This window comes from Ricinus communis, chromosome 7 (assembly GCF_019578655.1).
Source record: "Ricinus communis isolate WT05 ecotype wild-type chromosome 7, ASM1957865v1, whole genome shotgun sequence".
NCBI lineage: Eukaryota > Viridiplantae > Streptophyta > Magnoliopsida > Malpighiales > Euphorbiaceae > Ricinus > Ricinus communis.
The window spans coordinates 8,040,105-8,064,676 of NC_063262.1; the positions used below are offsets into that span (position 1 = coordinate 8,040,105).

Consider the following 24,572-nt stretch of genomic DNA (forward strand, 5'->3'; position numbering starts at 1 on the left):
TATATGTTTTTATGTCGAATGTAAATTTTCATTTTAAGAAAAACATATAATTTATTTATTGTTAGCTTATAAATGAATATGATTTTCATAAATCATAAACAATTTCATGTGTTGATATAAGAAAAGAAATCTAGATGAATCAATTATCTTTTAAAGGTTATGATGTTTTTAATATTAAAGTTGTTATAATTCTAATTTAGTAATTATTGTATTTTTTTTAGAAATAATAACGAATCCAATAATTAATATTTATATATAATATATGTAAATAAAAATTATTAAAATACAAAACAATTTAAATAAGATTAATTATATTGTAATGATGTTTCAAATTTAGTATTCACAAGTGTACGAATCGAATTATAATATGGGCAAGTTTACCACGAGGTCGATCTCACAAGAAACTGTAGAGTATATACTATAAGGACTAACTATCACAAAAAATCATTAAAAATAAATCTAACACTCTAAGCCAATATTTTGAGAATAGTTTAATGTTTAAATAAACTAGGAAGTGAAGATGCAAATGGAATAATTAATGAAAACTATATGATAAAATAGTATTTGGTCTAGCCAATACTTAGTAATCCCCTTATTTTTTTCTTAAGCCCAGATCTAATGAATGAGATGGTGATGTGCCTTTTTTCTAAGTCACTCAAACTAATGATGCAACTTAAGTTTCTTATACCAACATATATTAAAGTAAAGATGGTGTCTCTAATACATTTAACCTAAAGATTTTCATAACAAATATTATTATTAAACTGATATGATGGTCAACTAACAATAATAAATGAAACTAATAAAGTTATAAAGGTAAAAAAATCATTCATTAAACATATATAAATAAGGTTCATACATACGTAAAAAAGTTAAACTAAACACTCATAGAAATTAGCCTGACATATTTAATCCAATGGTGATTGTAATTAAATAGAAAGACATAAAAATAAAGCAGAAAATGAAAGCTCCTTCAAAATCTAGAAATTTTTCAAGATATGAAGATGATTGATCCTCACTCTCCACTTCTTGAAAAGCTTCTTAGATCTCCAAAGAGTAATGCAAAAACTAAAATTAAGTGTCTGTGGAAGATGAACTGTAGAGAATTACAGAGAGAAGAAATAATAGACAGATTCAGACTGAATGCTCTCCCCCTTTTTCTTGTTTAACTGCTCTTCACTACTTGTAGAGATTCCTTTTGCAGAGTCCCCCTCTAAGCACAATACCTCTAATAGTTATCACTTAACTATCCTAAATAAAAATAAATAACTTAAAAGTAGTTATCCATAATTACATGATAACTAATTAAAATTTTCTTATAGGTCTTGTATTTTTCGGCTAGGCCTGTGAAATTAGTAGTTCATGCGTCTTTAGTGTGAGCTTCAGCATCGACAGTCCAATTTAAACCTATTTATGTATATTTAGTTGATATTCTCCTTTTTTTAGCTATTAACACATGAAATTAGACAATAAAGCTAAAGTGAGATAATAAGCACATATTTTCACATATTATGTATACAAAACATACCAATAAATCACTAAAGCACCTTAAATATGAACCTATCATGTAATATATATGTATGATTCATAATAATAATTATCATCTTATTATAATATTACTTTCTAAAATTTTTTTATTCATTTAATTCCCCATGGGCTAGTCGCCCTACAACTAAAGCATAAATGAAAAGTGATAAGATTTGGGCTAATTTGTTGCAAATTAAAATTGACTAATATAGCCAAGCCTCAATGATAAAATTGGCCTTCATTACTCTTGATAAGAAATACAAATATCATCTAAATTTATTATTTAAAGCAAAATATTAAGGACATGAATGCAATTTATCATAACATGATAGATTTAACTAGAGATAAAAAAAGTCTAACTCAAATTTAGAAATTATATTGGACTCACCCATAATTGACCGATTCAAATTAAAATTTTAATAAAAAGTTAAGAATCTGAATCTAAAATAAATTGAAGTAGGAATTGTCCAAACCCAAAATAACTCAAACCTAAAGCGACTCCAGATTGAAATGATTTAGACTCGAGTGATTTAGATTTTGAATCATGAAGCAATAAAAAGCAAAAAATAACTCAAATCAAGACTGAACGACTCGAGACTCAATATAGCTTAATTCAAAATTCGTAATGACCCGAAATATTTTTTTTATTAAAGTAGATTTATATTTTTATGTGAGTAGATTTACATTTTTATATGTATGTTTTTGTGCGCTTTTTAATTATCATATATATAATAATAAATTATGATACTAATTTCTTTTAATGTGTTTTATTTTCAGTTAGAATTTTAAGAAATTTTGTTTTATAATCTCTTCTCTAAGTTTATAATCTTTTAATAAATTATTATTTATAAACTATTAATTATGTAATAAAATAATTAGTTTGATATATTAAAAAATAAAAATTATAATAAGTAATAAAAAAAATTAAATTGGAAAATAACATTTTTGTTTGTTTGTTATCTTGCAATTTAGTCTAGTCTCTATTTTAATTTGTATAAAAAAAAAGAAAAAAAAATGAAATTTCTAATACTGTATGCATGAGGAAAAAAAGTTTAAAACTGAAAATGAAATTAATTTAGGTTAGAATCAAATTAATAATTTTAAAGTGGTTTTTCAATAAAAGTCAAAAAACTTAATTATAATAAACAATTAATTAACTTTTAGATGTTGAAATTATTTTAAAATTAATTTTTTTAATATATTGACCTAATGAGCATGTGCCTTTTGACAAGAGCCTACACGAGAGTGTATCAAAAAGGGCCTCATACTAAAACCCAACGATTTGTTTTGGTGAGGATGTTAATAGGGCAAATTTGGTGTTTGGGGCCCACACTCTGTTTGCTACCCAGCCTCTTGGGTCATAAGCCCATGGCCTGCTCAGGCTGGCCCATCCCAACCTAAACTTAGGGTCACGTCTCACTCTTCTGATAGATGCAAGCAATAAAAGAAATATTATTTCATTAATTTATTCTAATCAGTAAAAGAATAGTTTTTTTTTTAGCTAAATACGTCTCTTTCGAACAATCACTCCACTTATCGCTTCAAAATAAGTCATTTCCAACTAATAATAGAGAACTATTTGAATATTAATTATTTTTAAAACTAATAATAAATTTTAATTTCATATGTATCTTTATATTTATTTTTTAGAATTCTAAATTAGGAAAATATTACTTTGCAACGATTATATTGGTATAAGACTAAAATATTTGTTTTTAATGTATCATCAATTTAATATTTTTTATTTGTTCTAACTTAACAAATGAACTAATTTAACAAATAAAATTAACGTACAAAATAATAGGTAATAAATTCCTTAAAAGTTTAAATTATGCCATACTAAAAGTATAAATAATTTGGTAATATTAAATACATATTTTACATTCACTGGTGATATTTTAATTATCTTATACTACATGATTCCTTTAATTAGTACATTGAATTTATATTAACAATCAATTGATTAAATATATAATTCTATTAGATTGTAAGTAGTAAATATAATAAATTTTAAGAAAAATTTTATTAAACTACCTTGTGATCTAACTTATTTTTATTTTAAGATTTGTGGTTAATTTTTTGTCACTTTAGTATCATGTATTTAATTAATAATGACTAAATTGCATAATATTATTAAGAGATTTTGATGTGGCATGCAATGACTATAGTTTTTTTAATTGTTACATCATTACTTGCTAACGGTGTTGTGCAAATTAAATCGTTTTTTGCTAACAACCATATTTATAGAATATCAAAGTGATAGAAAACAAACCACGGTCCTAAAATAAAAATATGGTACAACACATGATAGTTTAGAGAAATTAAATTTTATACATAATATAGTTTTATTTAATTAAATATTTACAAGCAAAGTAATTAAAAATTCATTGAATTTATATTGATAGTTAAATATATTCATAATTTTATTAAATATTAAGTTTAAAAATTATATGTTAATAAATAAATAAATAAATAAATAACTAAATTAATAAATTTATTTCTTTCAGTCAAGTTTAAGAACAAAATTAGAAAGTAAAATTAAATAAATTAACCTAAAAATTTCAATTGAAGAAATTTAAAACGATAGGAACTAGATTTTATTTAAATCCAACCTGAACTAAAAAGGACCAAAGAGACCCAAATCCACCCCAATGCGCATCCAAAATTGGCCGAATCGAAAAGATCCAAAACCCGAAATAGTGTTTTCTGAACCCGATTCCATCTGCCGGTTTGCCATCTATAGACGCAGCAGCTCCATGTCATAGCCATACGGCGACGTTTTCTTCTCATGCTTTTTCTTCGTCTCCTTCCTCTTTCTTCGTGCGCCTCTGCTGGAATCCGCATAAACCTTAGCGCAATTAATTTGTGCGTAAGTTTAATCTCTTTGTAAATTATTCTACTTAACATTTCTCTATCTCATAACTTATTAGAGTTGAAATTGAATTTTCTTAACCCCTGTTTCAAGTATGGCAGATATCAAGTGAATTTACCTAATTGGTACATGCAATGCATGTATTTAGCACTCAGCCTTAAAATCTCAGATGGTATGACCTCAAACTCTTTTAATTATTTTGTTTATATCTAATTTATTTTGTTTCCCAACTTTAGTAAAAGATTGTGTTTTGCTTGTAGGATCAGTGGATTGATGCACTCGCACTGTATGAACATATTCAACAAAATGATTTTTCATATAGAAAGTAAGACGCCCCTTTCTCTTTTTTAATTACTTTCTTACAAAATAAGGAGTTTTAATTCTTTCGTTTTATTTTTGACAAATTGTAAATTTTTTACTCCAGCTTGAAATCTTTGATTTGTTTATTTTGGTAAATTATTTTAGGCACAGGAAGCAAAAGGAAGAGGACATTGCTATCTGTGAATGCAGATTTGATGCGAGTGATCCTGAGAGTGCATGTGGAGAAAGGTGCTTGAATGTTCTGACTAGCACAGAGTGTACCCCTGGTTATTGCCGTTGTGGTATTTTTTGTAAGAATCAGGTTAGTTAATAATGCTCCACCAACATTCTTTCATGTTTTCATGTGTTTTAATTTTGCAGGCCTAAGATTATTACTTTCAGTAATTCAGTTACTATGTGAGAGTTAACAGTGTGCGCGTGTGTGCATGTGGCATTTGAGCATTTATGTTTTTGTATTTTGTTTAATTAATTACATGATTTTTAAGTCAGGTGGAACTAAATAATGTGTTTGCACACATTCTTTAGGATTTTGTTTAATTAATTGTGACCGAGATGCATACTGTCTCTCAACTTATATAGTTTGCTTGCTTTCTCCTTCTGAAAATGTTTTGTTTAACTTTGACAAGTTTCTAATGTTTTCTTTTTCTGTATAACAGAGAATTGTAACTTTAGGATTTTAAAGTTATGCAGGCCCTTGAGGTTTCTGTTTAAGACTACTGGAATTTCATTTTTTTTTAATGTTATCTGTCATGTGATATATTAACAGAGATTCCAGAAATGCGAGTATTTTAAAACAAGGTTATTTAAAACTGAAGGCCGTGGATGGGGTCTTCTTGCTGATGAGGACATCAAGGTAACAGTTAAACCTTTTGTGCACAGTTTCCAATCAGAAAGAGAAAATTCATTAGTTTATTGGAAACTCTGGTAGTGTTGTTGTAGGTTAGCCTTTTCAAGTACGAGACAAGAAACTGTATATACTTAATATCTTGCAGATGCAATGTATTTGAAATAGGGACTTATATTGTGGGGGTTTCATCTGGCGATAAATTTTTGTTCTAAATGATGCAGGCTGGACAGTTTATTATTGAGTATTGTGGAGAAGTAATATCATGGAAAGAAGCAAAGCGAAGATCCCAAGCATATGAACGTCAAGGCAATATTAAATTTGATGCTTATTCTCTTTTATGGAAAGAGGTTTTATCTTTTTCATGTGGCTTGATACAGGTCTCAAAGATGCATTTATCATTTCACTCAACTCCTCTGAATCCATTGATGCGACTAGAAAGGGCAGCCTAGCTAGATTTATTAATCATTCATGGTGAGCGTCTTTAGTTAGATGTTATGTGAAAAGTAGATCCCTATGGAGTATAAACTTCTGCATGTATTTATTGAGTTTTGACATTGACAATTTCATACATATATAAACTTATAGCCAGCCTAATTGTGAGACGAGAAAGTGGAATGTTTTGGGAGAAATAAGAGTTGGAATATTTGCGAAGCAGGATATTTCCATTGGAACTGAACTGGCATATGATTATAATTTCGAATGGTATGGTGGTGCTAAGGTTCGCTGCCTCTGTGGTTCAGCCAGCTGTTCCGGTTTTCTGGGGGCAAAATCTCGTGGTTTCCAGGTAACATATTGAACAACATGATAGTTCTTAATCTAAATACTTACTTCAAATTTATAATTCCGGAAAGATAACAATTGATTCTTTGCAACATAAGTTGATAGAGGATATGCTACTATTACTTGAATCAACTTTCCATTGTCTTTTATCCTCATTTCATTTTTTTTTCCTTATTTGTTTTGCTTTTATCCATTTATCTTGATAATGAGAATCAATATTGATGTGGTTAAAACTGTCTGATTCTTTATCAATATGTTCAACAGGAGGATACTTACCTATGGGAAGATGATGATGACAGGTAATGTTAGTCCGTTATCTTATATACATTGGTCAATACTACAAGAAACTTGAAACTTTCATTAAGAGAACTGAATTTAAAAAAGAAAAAAAAAAAGAAGCAAGAAGGAAAGTTTATCTAATTGCACTATAATTTATGTCATTAAGGTCATGAAAAGACAATTCAAGTGTTTTATCTTTATGTTACATGCAATGGATTTGCCTAGGTTCATAGCTTTTTTTCCCTCCTATTAAGGACCCGTTTAGTTCAAGGTCAGGAATGGAAATGAGAATGGGAATGGGAATGGAGAGAAATAGAAATAGGAATTATTATCTTTTATATGTTGACTGGTCTACTTTAGAATGAGAATCAAGTTCTATTTGTTTTCGACGCTAATAATAGTAATATTTGATTATTATAAAAATAAAAATATTTAATTTATTATTATAGTATGCAATAAATATTTAAAAATAATGTAAATATAAATAATTAAGTATTATTTCACTTATTTGACAATTTGTAATTGGTTAGATTTGATTCCCATGGAAATGAAGAGTTCATTCCCTAAGGGGGAGGGGGGAATGGGTGATGCCCATTGATGGGAGAATCACATTCTGATTCCAGAGTAATTTTGACTAACGAAACACCAAAAATAGAATCATTCATTCCCATTCCTGGTTTTACCATATTTTTTCACCAACCAACGACCCCTAAGTGAAATGTACGATAGCCAATGGGCTTACAACCTTCAAGCTTACACGTAATTTGAACACATTTATTGTATGCGTTAAGAAGTATATACAGCAAAACTTGAGGCACTTCTCGGCTTCTAAACACCATTATATAGATATTTGTTTGTTAATATCGTGTATTTCTTTACTGCTTTTATTGTTTTGCTGTTGCTTGTTATTTTCATTGGGTAATATCTTTTTATTTGTTGTTTTACTGCTTGGTCTATTAACAAAACTGCTCTTCCTTTAATTTTATTAGTAGAAATGAATTGAGTCTTCCAGAAAGCTCAGCATTAGAGGAATTTGGATGAAATAAAAATGTTTATGTATGTGATCTTGATTGCTCGACTCACAGCAAATTTGTACTGTTTGCTGTGTTGCGAGCGTGTATCTTTGTGATGTCTGTTTTCTCAAGTGATATTCTTTTGCTACACTATTTGTCTCAAACAGCGTTCATGATACAGATATTCTGTCGAAAAAATTCCACTGTATGATTCTGCAGAAGATGAGCCTTCTTCCAAGCTCCTAAAAACTATGAACTCCAATTTTGAGGATGAAATTGGCAGGAGTGCTGAATACCCTACAATGATGAATTTTAGTGTGGGACCTGAACACCATGTGGAATGTGCTGCTCTTACAATAAAGCCAGTTGATTCAATTCCAATAGAAGGTGCTGCTATGAATCCAGTAAAAACTGAGGCAAGTGAAGAGATTAGTTTGTATTCTCAAGATTCTGAACAGAACTTTGTTCAAAAGAGCACAGTAATCTCTCTAATTGAAGGTAGTAGTGGTTGTGGAAATTGTCACACAGGACGAGGCCCTGTGTCAAAGAAACTTTCAAAGCATTCTTCTAATGGAAAATTAAAACATCTACCCCAAAAGCAAGTTGATGTAAAACATTTTGCGAATCTCTTAGCAGTAAAAGAAGCACAGGATGAAGTGCTCACATATGAGGTACAGACCGCCTATATTTGTGTGTTCAATCTGTAGTTAAAATAATTTTTGCAAATTAGCTGGTTATTATGCCTAGTTTTGCATTCATCATTCTTCCTGAAGACCTTGACTAGATTAGCTTGAACCAACTGTCACAGGTGTTAATGTTGAAAGGAAAAGAGAAGGAGAAAGGGAAAAGAAATACATGCATGTGTGCAGGATTATTTGTGAAATTTTTCATTTGATATCTAATATGGGGTCCAAATTTCCAATTCGGTTCCCCCTCCCCTCCCTACCCCCACCCTTCGCCATAGTGTTAATTATAATACCATTACAATCTTTCTAAGTTGTAGTTTTAAGTAAAGTGCAGCTTTTGCTTGCTGTGCATTTATCTTTTGTTTTATCTGCCAAAGCGGAAGCCTAACTGTGGCTACTAAAGCAGCATTAGTTTGAGAATAATACTATGGACCTAAGATGACCATACTGAGGGTGATCCACACATTTTGATGTTGCCCATTGGAAAGCCTAAAGTTTGCTAAAAGGAGAAAAGCAGAGAAGACAGGAGTCCTTTGTATATGAAAATCTTTGCTAATTTAAAGCAGTTCATGGTGTTTTGTGAATCTGATGATGATTGTGCCCTATATGTTTCATTTCTTGCATTGCTTAGATGACACTGAATGACCATAATGATAATATGGACTATCCAACTACGGTGAAGAAAGCAATCCCTTGCTTATTTTTCTTCATTTTTGGTGGAAGATCATCCACATGCTTTATGTCACAGCTCGCTCACTCTTGTTTTAGCATCTGAACAGAATGTACTTTTTCAGCTTATGCTGATAATTGAGTTGCTGTGCAGGAAAGGAAGAATGAGGCAGCCTCCCAGCTTTCTTCCTTGTACAATCAAATACGGCCTGCAATTGAGGAGCATGAGAGGGATAACCAGGATAGTGTAGCTACCAGTGTAGCTGAGAAATGGATAGAAGTATGCTGTCTAAAGTTGAAGGCAGAATTTGACCTTTATTCATCCATTATTAAAAATGTTGCATGCACTCCTCGCCGAGCACCTGAACTGCCACAACCTCCTGAAATAGGGGAAAATGATAATGAGGTGAAGTACCTAGGACTTTAAATATTTGGAGTCATATGATTAGTTGAAGAGAGAAGATTCTCTTCACTCTCTCTATGGTCTTGCTCTGCAAAAACTTTGATATACTAACATTCAATTTTTTTTTCAACCTTATTTTTAATTATTATTATAATTATATGAGCCAAAGTTACTTGAGTCAAGTGTTTGATCAATTTCAGCTATTCTTAAGGGCTGAGATAAAATTTGAAAATTGCTGACAAATTGAGATAACAAATGACTTGACACTTTCTTGCTCGTCAGGTTTCAATCTGAGAAATATAATAGTAAAAAGAACAAAAGAAAAAAATCTTGTTTGTTGGATATGCACATAAATATATAGAATTCAATGACTGGTCCCAATTGTACTTGAAGAGCTGGGAGTTCTACAGCAGACCTAGTCAGAAGAAGAAAAGAAAGTTTGCAGAGACTGGCAAGTGGGTTTCACCATCTACATGTTTTCGATGCCAATTTAGATCAGAAAATAAGTTATGATTCTTCCTTCTGTTTGATGTCTTCAATCAGCTTTAGTTAGGACAAATAGTTGGTCTCTGCCCATGCGCATCTGCTGCTTTACGTTCTTACCATCTCAACTTCAGTCTGATAGTAGGGCCTTTCTTTTTTTCTTTTTCATGCATTGGTTAGTTCCCTAGCTGTCTTTCCTCCTTGGTGGACCGTCAAGTCCTTTCCCAAGTTGATTCTGATGAGCTGTCTAAGCTTTTACACTTGAGCACTGCGAACAAATTCTGGGGAAATAGAAGCCTTAGTTCAATCTATGCTGCCTTGTCAATTCCTTTTTTGCTCTGCTGCTATTATGAGGAGAAATGTGAATAGGCCTGCTCATTGCGATTGGATAGCTAAGCATGTTGGAAGAAACAATTGTTTTGCTAATTGGGTATCTGACCCCAACCCCACCTGATCAACTGATCAACCTTCTTTTATTGAGTGAATATGACTGGAATTTAGAATAAAATAATAAAAAAGAAAGAACTCATCTTTCACCCTACAAGAACTCTTTTTCCATAATGCTTATGTTCTTGTGATCTGACTCTAATTTTAACTGAAGTGGGGATTTAGGCTTTCCAAAATGGTACTTCCTATCCAATATAAACCTAGTTATGTTTGGTGATCAACTCTTGAGCATATTATTAAACAGGAAATTCTCAAGTCATTCTATATGAATACTAGATTTAGTCAAAAATCTGTGACATTCGGATACAACCAAGCAGAATCAAAATACTATATATATATATACAGTGACGGTGCCGAAAAGAACTTTTAATATGCATGATATTTTAATAATGTTATTATTTTAATTTTTAAATTGTGATTAAACTACTATTATTTTCATTTACTGCATACTTACAAATTTTAAAACTTCATTTTTAGTGTTATTAATAATTAATTTTGTAATTTTAATATTTAATTTATTTAATTTTATTATAATTATAATATTTTAATATAATATTTAATTATTTAGTTGTATTAGAATTAAAACATTCAATTATATAATTAGTATTATTTTTTTATATAATCATTTAATAAGATTTTAATTTAATAAATAATAAAAATTAAATAAAATATTTGTTACTTACCTATAATTTATTAGACAATTTTAGACTATTAATAGGGTCATTATCATCCGATCAGAATATTCAAATGAAATTTAGTTTGGCAGGCTTGAATACTCGTACAAAAACATGACCATCTTTAATTTTAATATTTGTTTGAGAAACATATAGTATTAATTCAAATGATAAAGAAGTATGTCCAAATCAATAAGTGGCTTATAACCTATTTAAAACACTAATCTCGTCCAATGAAGCTCTATGTAATAAGTTTCATTTACTTACAATTATTTCGAATGGCGTGAATTAATCCTTTTTTTTTTTAAAAATACATCTTAAAAAAATAATTTATAAAAATTAAAATAACTAATATATTAAATAAAAAAATCATTATCACTGCTTATCATTACTCAATATTCAAATGTCATTTAAGTAACCCTTTCTAAAAGTTACTCACACAAATTAAAACTGCTTAACGAACTCCCCTATCTACAAACTTCACAAACAAGTTATTGTTGAAAGAACATTCAGTAGCACCCATGATAAGAGAAGAAGCACCTAACCTTCTTGTCTCGTACTGTGCTGTGGACAAAGTCTGTCCAGAATTCTCAATCAAGAATATTTGGATATTGTCTTCATCTTTTCTATAATTTGATTAGATGGGTTCTAATCATTTAATATTATAAGAAAATAACAAAGCATGCCATTATGTCTAAAAAAGTTATGAAGGGTGAAGTGTAGGACTCCCCAATACTCCTCACCTCACCAAACCAAACTATAAAAAGTAAAACCAAAATGATTTAGTCTTTGACTTCTTTCTTTCTTTTTATCTTTTCTTTCAAAACCCTTTTCTTCTCTGTAAATGCACGTGAGATTTTCCTCTAAAGTTGGTCATATCATTGTGCCAATAGGTTAATTTTTATATTTTATATATATTATTAGTTTTTATATTGTATTTGGTTGAAGTGAATCTTTTTATAATATTTTATAAAATTTATCTGTAACTTTTAAATTTATATATTTGGTAAAAATAAAAATTAATTTAAATTTTTAAATTATTAAAGCAATAAAAATTGAATATAATTGAATTTTAGTAAAATAAACAAAATTTTTGAATAAAATTTTGCATTACCAATCCAATAAGTTTTATAAAAATAAATTCTAGCAAATTATATAAAATTTATAAATAGAATTTTACATTAATCAATAAGTATTATAAAATTAAATTTCTAAATGTAAAATTAATATATTTCATAAGATTATGTCCAGATTTTATATGTTCGTATAAATTTAAGTTTTAATAAAGATAATTATGACTATTTTTAAGAAATAAGAGATATTTGGTTAATTTTTTTTCTATAGATGATAGTTTTTAAAAAACAGTGCTAATTATTTTTTTAAAAAAGGGAGAAAAATAAAAGAAAAAAAAGAATAGAAAGATGAAGAAAAAATAAAATGGAGAACAAAAACAGGAGGAGAAAAGAAAGAAAAAGAATAAGCAAAAAGAAGGATATATTTATCCTTTTGTGTAAAAAGTAAACCGTATAAATATTTTAATATGAAATTCAGTTAAAGTCGCTATATTGAAAAATATTTATTGATTTAAATATTTAACTGAAAGAAGAAATTATTTAAATATGAAAATAATAAAAATTATAAAATAAAGACATTATTAATACAATTTTTTTTAAACTTTAAACTGTTACTTACCTTTTTCTTCAAGACAAACTCAAAATTATATGACATCATTCTTTTGTACTTTTCTAATTATAAATTTTGGTTGATAGATTATCATTAAATATTATCAACAAAATAGAAAAAAATGACAAAGCTTGTTATAGGCAATTCAGTTTAAATATTCTTTCTCTCAAAAGTTTCCTTTGTCTAACATTGGCTTAATTATGAGATGTGTGTCTACTACCTCTTATTCAATTCTTGTTAATGGCCAATCCGAGTCATCTTTTAAACCTACCAAAGGCCTCAGGCAAGGAGATCCTTTTGTCAAGGTTGAAAAAAGAAAATGCATCTATTGTATATTAAAATAAGATGTACATCAGTATATATATACTATCATAGCTGAGATGGCTGATGAGAAACAAGATAGAGAGAAGTGGTTACAACAAGATAACTATATATAAAACTAAAATACAACTAATGTTTATCGCTTAACACCCCACTTCAAACTGAAGGCGCATGAGCAAGAAGCTGAAGTTTGCTTCGATGGCGTTCAAATAGGACTCGATCAAGCGGTTTAGTTAGTATGTCTGCAATTTGGTCATCACTGGAAATGAATTTAACCCGAACTTTGCCTAGTTGAATCTATTCTTGAATAAAGTGGTAGTCTAATTCAATATGCTTAGTGCGAGCATGAAAAACAGGATTAACACTAAGGTAGATGGTACCCACATTATGACACTAAAAAGTTACAGGAGTAAACATGGAGCAACCAAGTTCATTCAATAAAGATTGCATCCACATAATCTTAGCAGTAACATTAGCCATGGATTTGTATTCACTCTCGGTGGAGGATCTTGCAATTGTAGGTTGTTTCTTGGCAACCCAAGACACAAGATTAGTGCCTAAGTAAAGAGCATAACTATTAGATGATTTAGAGAAGAATAATCCATACTTCTTAGAATGTTGAAGATAACGAAGGACTCCTTTTAAGGCTTGTCGGTGAGAAGTGATATGCGAGTGCTATACTAGCAAAGCTTATTTACACTATAAGCAATGTCAAGTCGAGTGATGGTGACATATTGTAGTCCTCCAATTAATTAGCGATAGAGTTCTTCGTCTTCAAATGGATCACTCGAATGTCTAGTGAGTAGTGGATATGTAGCCATAGGTGTTAAGACATGGTTTGCAATATGCAATTTGAAATTTGTGAAGGAGATCATTAACATACTTACATTGAGATAGTAATATACCATTCAACAGGTGAAGGATTTCCATGCCTAAGAAATAGTTAACTCGCCCAAGTCCAGAATTGGAAAGGTTAAATGAATTTGATCCATGAACCAATCAACAAGAGTGGAAGAAGTGCCTGTCACAAGTATGTCATCAACATACATAAGAACAATAACTTGGAATTACCATTATGCTGAATGAATAAAGATGCATTAGCCTTAGAATATTGAAATCCCAAATGAGCAAAAATTCAGACAAACGATGAAACTAAGCACGAGGTGCTTGTTTCAACCCATATAGTGATCTATGTAAATGACAAACATGGTTAGAAAATTCAAATTTACAAAACCCAAAGGTTGGTCCACATATATTTTCTATTGTAAGTTCCTATGAAGAAATGCATTTGAAATATCAAGCTGTCTAATGCACCATCCATTTATAGTTGCCAATGAGAGAAGAGTTTGGATAGTAATGTATTTTATGACTGGACTGGAAGTTTCAGAGTAATCAACCCCCTGGTCTTGTGTGTATCCTTTTACTACAAGACGAGCCTTGTAGCGGTCTATACTTCCGTCAGCTTTGCATTTGATATGAAACAACCGTTTATTGCCAACAATATTTTTATCAAGAGGTCGAGGTACCAAGGACCAAGTGTAGTGGTCATGAGAGCATCAACTTCTTGAGTCATGGCATCTCTCCATTCTACATAATGTTTAGCTTGATTATATGTGTTCAGTTCTATAGTTAAAAAATTATGTGTTGGTCGATTAGAAAGAAAAGGATGGCGTTTGAAGGTGGTAGTGGAGCGCAGGTGCATGGATTGTGTGCGTTAAGGCTGAGATGGAGGTGGGGGATCAAGTTGTTGGTAAATATCATGTAAAGATTTGGTACGGTGAGGTGAGGATTAGGATGAGGATGAGGGAGAAGTATTTGTATTTCGTTGATGGTTGGGTGAGGATAAATTGGGATTGGAGGTAGAATGTGATATCGATTGGGCATTAGAGTTATTAAGAAAGGTGTGGTTTTGGTGGTTAGTGAGTAGGGTAGGCAGAGATAAAGGGGAAATAGATAAGAGTAAAGGAGATAAACTATGAGAAGAAGTAGAGTGAAAATCAAATATACCTAAAGATGCACCATATCCCAGTGAGAGAGGTTGGTCATAACATGAAGCCAAGGGTAGGAATTAGCTGAATAAGAGGGAGTGAAACGTGATTTGCATGGGAAATATGACTCAATAAATTTAGCATGGCGTGCTAAATAGATGCGTCCAGTTTGAATGTCCAAGCAATTGTAGGCATAATGAGTGGTACCTTGACCAAGATAGACACAAGGTATTGAGTGAAAGGCAAATCTATTTTTATTATATGGTTTGATAAAGGGAAAAATGGCACATCTAAAAGGTTTCATACTTCAGTAGTTAGGATCTTTGCCATATAGAAGTTGGAATGGTGATTTATAATGTAATATTGGACTCGGTGTTTGATTGATAGACATTATGCACATAGTGAAACCAAAATTCTAATATTTGAAAAGTACATATCCATAAGCTAAAAGAGTAAGACTGTTATTAACTAAATGATGAATTTTTCGCTCTGAGGTGCCATTTTATTCATGAGTATAAGGATAAGCTATACGATGAATAATGCCTACTGATTGAAAATATTTATTAAGTCTTTGATGCTTACCACCCCAATTTGAATGAGATGATTTAATTTGAGCATTAAACTGACGATGAATAAGAGCTTGACAATTAAGAAAGCAAGAATACACTTCACTTTTATTTTTAAAAAAGTAAATCCAAGTGAATTGGGTGTAATCGTCAATGAATAAAATAACATAACGATGGCCTAAACTAGATAGAATGGGAGCAGGGCCCCAAATATAAGAAAAGATGATTTTAAAAGGAGCAGTACTTTTATGATCAACACTAGCTAACGGTAACCTAGACATTTTTCCTAAATGATAAGATGAGCATGGTTGTGAAGTAAAAGTAGAGCATGGCAAACTAAAATTTTCAATAATATGACATGTGGTGTGCATATTCAGATGGCCAAGTTGTTCATGCCATTACTGGAGGGAAGGAACTTCAGAGCTGAAAGTAAATTTCATGGATGGACGAAGGAGATAGAGACTATTCTCACTGAGCCATTAGAGGAGCACCTTCTTGGCGTATCAATCCTTAATAAGAAAATAGGTAGGGTGAAATTCAAAGAAGAAATGGTTATCATATGTAAATTTTTGAACAGACAACAAATTTTTTAACTATTTTAGGAATATGTAATACATTTTTAAGAACAAGGTTATCACTTATAGAGGGGAGAGAGGCAATATCTGTGTTGGCAATTGGAAGTCCTATGTCATTACCAGCATGAAGTTAGTCATTACCTTTATAGGCATAAGTTATTTGCAGATTAAAGAGGTCTAGTGTAATTTGGTTGGTAGCTCCGGTGTCATGTACCAAATTGGTGATTGATAACTACCATAGATGAGATTTTCATAAACTAGATGGAAGGAGGAACTCTTAGTAAAGTAGTGAGCTTGTGGTTGGAACGTTGGTATGGCTGATGAAGGTTGGCAAGAGTACCTCCTTCAGCACTTATCAGTAGTGTGGTTGCGCCACCACATATTTGACATTGAGCATGCCAGTTGTGTTGCGATATCCAATAGTGGAGAAGGAGTGTGGCAGACGTTGAGGAGTGGGCAGTAAAGGGGTTGAAGGTCCTCTAACAGCAACATGAGCAAGAGGAGGGTCTTGAGAGGCTTTGAGCAAGATTTCATGCGCCATAAGTTGGCTATGAAGTTCATAAAAGGGGATAGGATCAAGTATGAGATTCAATGCAGTAATAATACTGTGAAAATCACTCTTAGTATTACGATATACTATGGCATTAAACTCAGCTAAGGTGAGTTGTCTTCCTGCAGAACCAAGTTAATAGATAAAGCCTTGGCTTTTTGCAAATATTCAAAGATGGAAAGGTCATTTTTCTTGAATTCTTGCAGCTCAATATGAAGTTGGAGCTGTCTATTCTGAGATACAGAGCTAAAGGCTCGAACTAATGCATCCCAAACATCATATGAAGAAGAGAGATTAATGATGTAGGCAAACATAGGTTCTTTGAAAGATGATAAAATCCAAGAGAGAAGAAGTTGATCTTTTTTTAACCAAAGAACATATGCAGGATTTGGTATTTGAACAAGAAGATTGGTAGTGGAGGGAACAGTTTTTGGAGGAGCGATAGAGGTACCACCATCAATGAATCCATGTAAATCTTGAAAGTGGAGGAAAGGAATAAATTGATCTTTCCATGCGAGGTAATTTTTGTTGTTGAGTTTGATAGTAAAAGTAAAGGTAAAGGAGGATGAGAGAGCATGTGTTGATGTATTAGAGATGGGAACAAGTTATTGATCGACAATTGATGGAGATTGAGTGCTGTTTTTTTACTGTTGCTGCGTAAAGAGAAAGAAGAAAAAAATTGATGTTTAAGAGCTAATGCTCTGATACCATGTCAAGATTAAGAGAAGAAAATGAATCTATTGTATATTAAAATGAGATGTACATCAATATATATATACTATCATAGTTGAGATAGCTGATGAGAATCAAGATAGAGAGAAGTAATTACAATAAGACAACTATATTTAAAACTAAAATACAGTTAATGTTTATCGCTTAACACCCTGGTCTCCTTACTTATTTCTGATACACATAATTTTTATTTTATGCCTTAAGATGCAAATTCTAATAAATTCATTCATGGCGCTAAGGTTTGTAAACAAGTTCCACTAGTTTCTCACCTTTTTGCATATAATACCATTCTCTTTGAAAGAGCTTTCTTAGCTGATACAAGAAAATTTTCAGAAATTATTAACCATTCTGAGCTTTATTCAGGTCAAACACTTAATTTAAAGAAATTTAAGATTGCTTTCAGCAGTAATGTTTTGGAGGTTCTCAAAGGCTCTATCACTACATCTATTAGTGTTAGGCCGATTCAACATCATGCAAAATATTTGGGCTTGCTGACAATTATTGGTAAATATTATCAAACTATTTTTTAATCTATTAGAGTTAAGGATCAAAGCAAAGTTAAATGGATAGAAAGAGAGATGCCTTTTAAAAGTGGAAAGAGGTAATGATTAAGTCGGTTATATAATCCATACCAACATACATGATGAGCTGCTTCCAAATTCCAATTTGGATACATGATAATATTAACTCTCTTATTTCTAGTTTCTGATAGGGGAGCCAAGAAGGGGAACTGAGGATTTATTGGGTGGCTTCGCATAATACTAAACAAGAAGAATGAAGGTATGAGATTTTGAGACATTCATTTGTTTAATCTTGCATTGCTTGCAAAACAATGTTGGCACTTATTGTTTGATGATGCTTCTCTCTGAGCTAAAACTTTAAAAGCTAGATATTATCCTAGAATTTCAATGTTGAATGCCAATATGGGTAATTATCTTAGCTATACTTGGAGAAACATTCGAGCAAGCAGGTATATTATTGACCAAGGTAGCAGGTGGATGGTGGGCAATGGAGAATCCATTCGAATATGGCAGGATGCATGGCTTCCAAATCAGAATAACTTCAAGATTCAGTCTCCTCATAGAATTCTTTCCAACGATGCTTCAGTGGACTGCCTTTTCTCGGAGAATGGACTATCTTAGAATGAAGACCTCATTTGGGAAATATTTTTCCCATCTGAGGTATCTTATATTCTTAGCATTCCAATTACTTTTCTAAACCATGTGATCTTTTGGTATGGTACTACTCCAAGAATGGCCTATACTATGTTAAAAGTGGTTAACAATTTGCACTTCAGTTGATGAACCCATCGGTGAACCAACTGGTTGGGGATTCTTCTCCTACCTCCAACGATCTTTGGTGGATAATTTAGAATCTAAAAGTTTCACCAAAGTGTTGTAATTTTCTACAGCAGCTTTGTAAATTAGTTTTTCCTACTCGAGATAAGCTTAAGAGGCATGGTGTTTATGTCCCTATGGACTGTCCTTGTTGCAATGCATATTCAGAAACTCTTGAACATGTGTTTAAAGATTATAATTAGGCAAGGGAGGTTTGGGCTTTGGCAAAGATGGTGTGGTTCCATCTCGTGAAACTTTTGTAGATGTTAAATCTTGGATCTTGACAAGATTGCAGAATCATAATTCTGATTTAGTTGCCAACTTTATTATGACCCTGTGGTGTATTTGGTATGCTAGGAATCAATTGTGTTTTAATGACAAAGTTTTAGGTCCTACTGAAGCTCTAATGATAGCAAGCTCAGTCCTTCATGATTATAAAGTGGCAACGATAATGGAAAGCAGTAAACAACCTTGTAATAAAAGTTCCTACCAATGGCCGGTACCTGTGTCGAGTATGTTTAAAATTAATGTTGATGCAGTGGTGAGAAGTGATAGAGGGACGGAATTGGGAGCTGTAGCTAGGGTATCTAATGGTCTAGTTATTGCTTCAAGCTGCACATTTTTATCGTTTATTTTTTTATCATGGATTATGAGTTCTATGCTATTAAATTTGGGATTAGATTTGCTCAAGACCTGTCAATGCATGCTTTCATAGTGGAATCATATTGTTTTCCTGCAGTGGAGCTATGCAAGGCTGCCTCATTTCCACAATCTTATCCAAGCCTTGTTGCTCAAGATATCAAGCTCGTTATGAATTTAATGCCTTCTATTTCTCTTTCTCTTTGACTTCTAGAAACAACAACAAAATTGCTCATGCGTCGGCGTCCTTAAGCTTTGATTATGTTTCAGATTTTTTTCTCATTGAGGATGTTCCTCATTCTATTTTTTCTCTCCTTCATCAAGATGGTTGTAGGATTGATTCTTTTTCGTTCTTAATACATTCTTTTTATTCTAAAATAAAATGTACAGGCTTAATTGTAAAATAAATGATGTAATTTGATTTATTTTGAAATTTAGGCTGTCATTTTTAATTTTTGAATTTTGCTAATGTATTTTATATAAATTTCAAATTTATCTTCTAACAAAATTATCAGTCAAGATTTATTAATGTGACTGTAATTCTAGTAATAATTATAATTATAATAATAATAAAAAATTTTATATTAGCATTACAGTTGTTGACTTATCTCGTAACAAAAAAAGATATTATTTAAGTGAATAAATAGATGATCTAACATCAAATGTTCTTCTCTTATATATACTTATCTTTATTAAGATTTAGAAGAAGATCTAACAATCTAATTTTTTATTCATCTATTTTTTTTTCTTTTTTGTTTATTGCAATAGTAAAAAGCATTTCAAGCCTTAGACTTCTAGGATTTCATATATAGTAAAAGAAAATTTATCTAAAGTGTCTAGAGATAAGTTAGTATAATTCTAATGTTGACCAATTTCTTTTGTATCACTCGAATTTAACTATATTAGCAAATTCTTGGTTGATAATGTCGCTGGAGGCTAAAATTAAGATCAATATGAGAATACATTACTAATATTGGAAAAATAAAAATGACATGCTAGATTTGAAAATAAGTGCAAAGCGATGGATCTATTTACCAATTAAGTCTCTACGATTAATAGATTATGATTTCAAAAGCCACTAAAAACTAACCTTAGAACTTTGTTTTTGCTTTCACTTTCTTTGCTATATATTTTTATGTGTTATTATTATTGGCCTAGTTTAGCTAGTTGGTGTTTCTTTCGAATTGTGTTTTATTTGTGTTGTTGATGATATTTTGCAATGCTTTTCCTCAGTTTCGGTCTTGTCTGACGATGTATGATACTCTAATCAATTGTAATCCTTTGAATAGTATCAATTAAGTGTAGTTATGGAAGTGAGAGAAGGATGCTAGCAATGTGGAAGAAGTTGGGGTGGTGGAGGTTATGAAAGTTTGTCATTAATCTTATATATGTTTTACCACTTGTGACGAGAGTTACATGACTCATCAGAGAAGGATTTTTAACTTTGGAGGCTAGATGAAAATCCATCCATTCTATTAATTATGCTTCGTAATGAAAATAATGTGATTTAGTGGAATAGGCTATAGATCCACCAGTATGACATATTTATAACAAGTCTAGTATATTGGGGCTGATCTCAACAATGATGGTTATTACTATGATGGTGAGAAGCCCTAGACAAATAACAAATAGTTCTTAAAAGCATTTTAGTAATCTTAAAAAATATATGTGCCTATAGACCAATTTAAACTCCGACTTTAAGCTAATTGCAAGAGTAGTATACCTATTTACTTAATCAATTAGGGGTATATGAGATTTGAGCTTTAGACCCATTTTAAATTTCTTTGAATGGTCTTTTTGTTAGGGTACACTTTAAATATATCGTGTTATGTTGGGTCACTTGACTTTATTACTATTGTTTATCTTTCTACTAAAAAGGGCAATTACTATTTTTCCCCTGCATTATTACATATTAACGACTTATTCTTTAATATGTAGATATTATACCGTTTTATTCTTCAATTTTGTAATTTTATATGAAGACTTTTTTCTGTTAGAATTTTTGTTTAATCTCCTTCTTCAAGTATTACAGTATCTCTTTATCTATTTATGTTGTAATGCTAATATGATACTAGCTTTTCTACAAATTTCATATATTCAAAAGTACAAGTTGTATTTTTAACTATATAAGATTATAAAACCTAAGGGGAAAGGTGAAATCGAAAACCTCCTCAACTTTGCTAGTGTCTTATTCATAAGACTTACTTGTTTTGTATGGAGTGCCCCATGATACCTCAAGCACTAGCTGCATAGAGGAATGCCAGCAACTAAAGGGTTATTAGCCACTAACCACTTACTCACGACCTCTTAGGCTTCGCATTTCAAGTATGTTATTTTAACCGTCTCATATGCTTTATCGGGAGCTTAGCCCTATAAGATTTTTTTCCTTACTTGTTATCGATTCAAGAAATGCCAGCTATGCTTTTTCATTTTTCTATAACAATAACATCTAAGATTCCCCCTTTCAAACATCCTTCTATCCTGATCTCGAAAAACAAGGCATTTGAAACATCAATTTTCTTTATACTATCTACTATTTATTCAGGAGTTAAAAATGAGAGCAAAATGATGGAAGCTAATGTATTGAATACCAAACGAAATAGCAAGTTTTGTTCCTATTGAATCAGATTTGGCATTAGTTGAAAAATATGATACTAGAGATTCCGACTACAAGAGAAAAAGTACCAGATAAGTCTCCAAGACTAGCACCAGATTTAAAACTGTTAAATGAATTGTATTTATTATACTAGAATTTCTTTACATTTTAATAAAATTAAAGGTCAGTTTGGTTCAGTTGATCAGTGTAACTGATAGTTGGTAGTTGATTGATACAAGTGTTTAGTAAATGTTTATGAATTGTTGCTGTTAATATATAAAATGACCAATATGGATATAAGTTATATTTAAACTATAATGTATTTTATCTTATATAAATAAAAAAGTATAAAATATTAAGTAAAATAATAATAATGATTTATAAATTATTTATAAAAAAAATAGCAGCAATATGCCTAAATGAAAAGACCCTAAATCAAATGCTACTTAATATTTACAAGAATACACCCTAATTGCATGCACTTTAATCGTATGTTGTGAATAATAAATCTAGTTATAAGCACTTTTGTTTATAAGTGAGATTTGAAAAAGAATAATAAGAGTGTAGTGATATAGTTTAAAGAGAACGGTTTTAAGAATTAATAAAGATGACACTTTAGTTTTATATAAAAATATTTATTAGTTGTTGGCCAAAACTCTTATCAACTATTGTTTGAGTTTGAATCATCTATTAACAACCGATAATAAAATTTCACTAAACAAATTTTATTCAATTATTATATGTAAATCAACTATCAACTAGTCCGAAAAACTGAACTAAACCCTCCCTAATTATAATTACCTTTCATCTAAAATCAATATATTTAATGGAGTACAGTGATAAAAAAAATTATTTAATCCTTTAATTTATATTGAATATCAAACTTATTAAAAATTATTTTTAGGATAACTTAGCAAAATTTAATTATTTTAATATACTTGTAATTTAGTAATATTATTAACTTGCTATGAAATTTACTTTTAAATTGTTAAAGTATAACACCTTTACTTGAAAATATTAATTTTATCATTATATGTAGAAATAAACTATACTAAAAGTAAAAAAAGATTATTCTAATTTGATAAAAAAAATATTTAAATATTGAATGACTTTTAAAAAATTAAAAATTAAATTGTATTTTTTAATTAATTTAGTTCTTTACTGTGTAGGTCTTAAATTAAGAGGTACTACTAGCTTTTTCAAATATAAAGGGATTTTTAATTTATAAAATAAAATATTATAGACAGTTTCTATATTGAACTAAAAATTAGAAAATCCATTAATTAAAATCCTCATATAAGGAGTTTATGTAAGAATAAAAAAATATAATTTTTAGATACTGAAGTTTAAGTAGAATATAAGAAAATAAAAACTCAAAAATATAAATTTATTGCAACAGAATGTTAGATAAGGCCCACCTCTAAAGAATTTCTGTATTTCACGTTTTTCATTGTGCAAAAAATAAAATAAAATTATACTATCATAGAATCATTTCAAAGATGCGATGTCCTAAAGTCGGTCCCTACTACACTTTTTATATGAAGCCTCTTGTCGTTTTGAGATTGCCACGTGGTATCTTCTAGAACCAATCACGTCTTCAATCTCCACGTGGGAATCTTCTTTAATTCGGAGCCACGTGTTGAAAATCTAGCGCGAGTATACGTCGAAAAAGATCGTTAGGCCAGCGCGTGCAAGCATCCCGTGAGTGAGACGTTTGACGCACAAGTGGCAGACGAACCGCGAACGGTAGCCACCGGTAGAGGACGCACCGTGCGCAGTGCGCACTTTAGGTGATAGATAGACCGGGCATCTGAAAAAAGAGGGGTATCGTTATAAAAGGCATAAAATGCGCATCCAAGTGCACTGTAGCGTGTTGCCTTGTTGTATACGGCTTTTTTTATTAGAACAAGTTACCTTCTTGGGATTTACTTGTATGAATCTGCTTAGATAATTTGCTTGTGAGTGCATGAGAATTTATTTTATATATAACAAATATTTGTAATTGTAATTATATAAAATCATTTACTTTAGTGGTCACGTGAATTTGAATATGTTTATCAAATGTATATATATATTTTTATTTAGTATAGAACTTGTTAAAGAAATTATTTAATAATACATTTTAAGAATTTTAGTACATCTTTATATTAATGTTCAAATTCGAAATTTACTTAATATATTATATGCTTACAATCCTTCAAATTCTCACATATTAAATTTTGCCTATATATGTGTGACATTAATTATGAAAAATAGATCATGAGTTATTAATTTGGATTATGATTAATGAGCTTTTACAGTATTTTCCAATGATAAAAAAATAGTTACTATATTTTTATAACTTGTGTTTTGGGGAGTTTTACATTTATTAGCCTTCAAATTTGATTTTAGTTAAATAATATTTCATCCAATGATTTTATTCACCATTGTTAAATAATTTTGTTTAGCAAATACAAAAGTATTTATATTTTTTACTTCCGATTACAAAATAAAGAGATTTATCTTTTATCTTTACATAAAATACTCATAATATGTGATCATTCGTTTAACACTTTTTATGACGGGATGTAATAACCGATAATAG

At 30.4% G+C, this 24,572-nt stretch overlaps 1 protein-coding gene across 4 annotated transcripts; it reads left to right on the forward strand.

Moving 5' to 3' along the window:
• The first annotated feature begins 4,174 nt into the window (after positions 1-4,174).
• Positions 4,175-9,574, forward strand: LOC8274914 (histone-lysine N-methyltransferase ASHH1). Of its 4 annotated transcripts, none has more exons than XM_002528623.4 (11): positions 4,175-4,396; positions 4,493-4,571; positions 4,660-4,724; positions 4,865-5,021; positions 5,487-5,573; positions 5,789-5,873; positions 5,945-6,038; positions 6,153-6,351; positions 6,612-6,646; positions 7,821-8,310; positions 9,149-9,574. In XM_002528623.4, the coding sequence occupies exons 2-11, from the start codon at positions 4,569-4,571 to the stop codon at positions 9,419-9,421; spliced, it is 1,488 nt and encodes a 495-aa protein (XP_002528669.1). In that variant the 5' UTR covers positions 4,175-4,396; positions 4,493-4,568; the 3' UTR covers positions 9,422-9,574. The 4 variants fall into 4 exon arrangements, with proteins under 4 accessions (XP_002528669.1, XP_015580551.1, XP_015580549.1 ...); XM_015725065.3 differs by having other exon boundaries at positions 4,501-4,571; XM_015725063.3 differs by having other exon boundaries at positions 4,175-4,392.
• The last annotated feature ends 14,998 nt before the right edge of the window (positions 9,575-24,572 follow it).

Excerpts from the sequence above, each read along its gene's own strand:
- LOC8274914 (XM_002528623.4), top strand. Across the intron at positions 4,725-4,864 it reads AATGATTTTTCATATAGAAA|GCACAGGAAGCAAAAGGAAG; the intron begins GTAAGACGCCCC and ends AAATTATTTTAG. Across the intron at positions 5,022-5,486 it reads GTATTTTTTGTAAGAATCAG|AGATTCCAGAAATGCGAGTA; the intron begins GTTAGTTAATAA and ends ATATATTAACAG.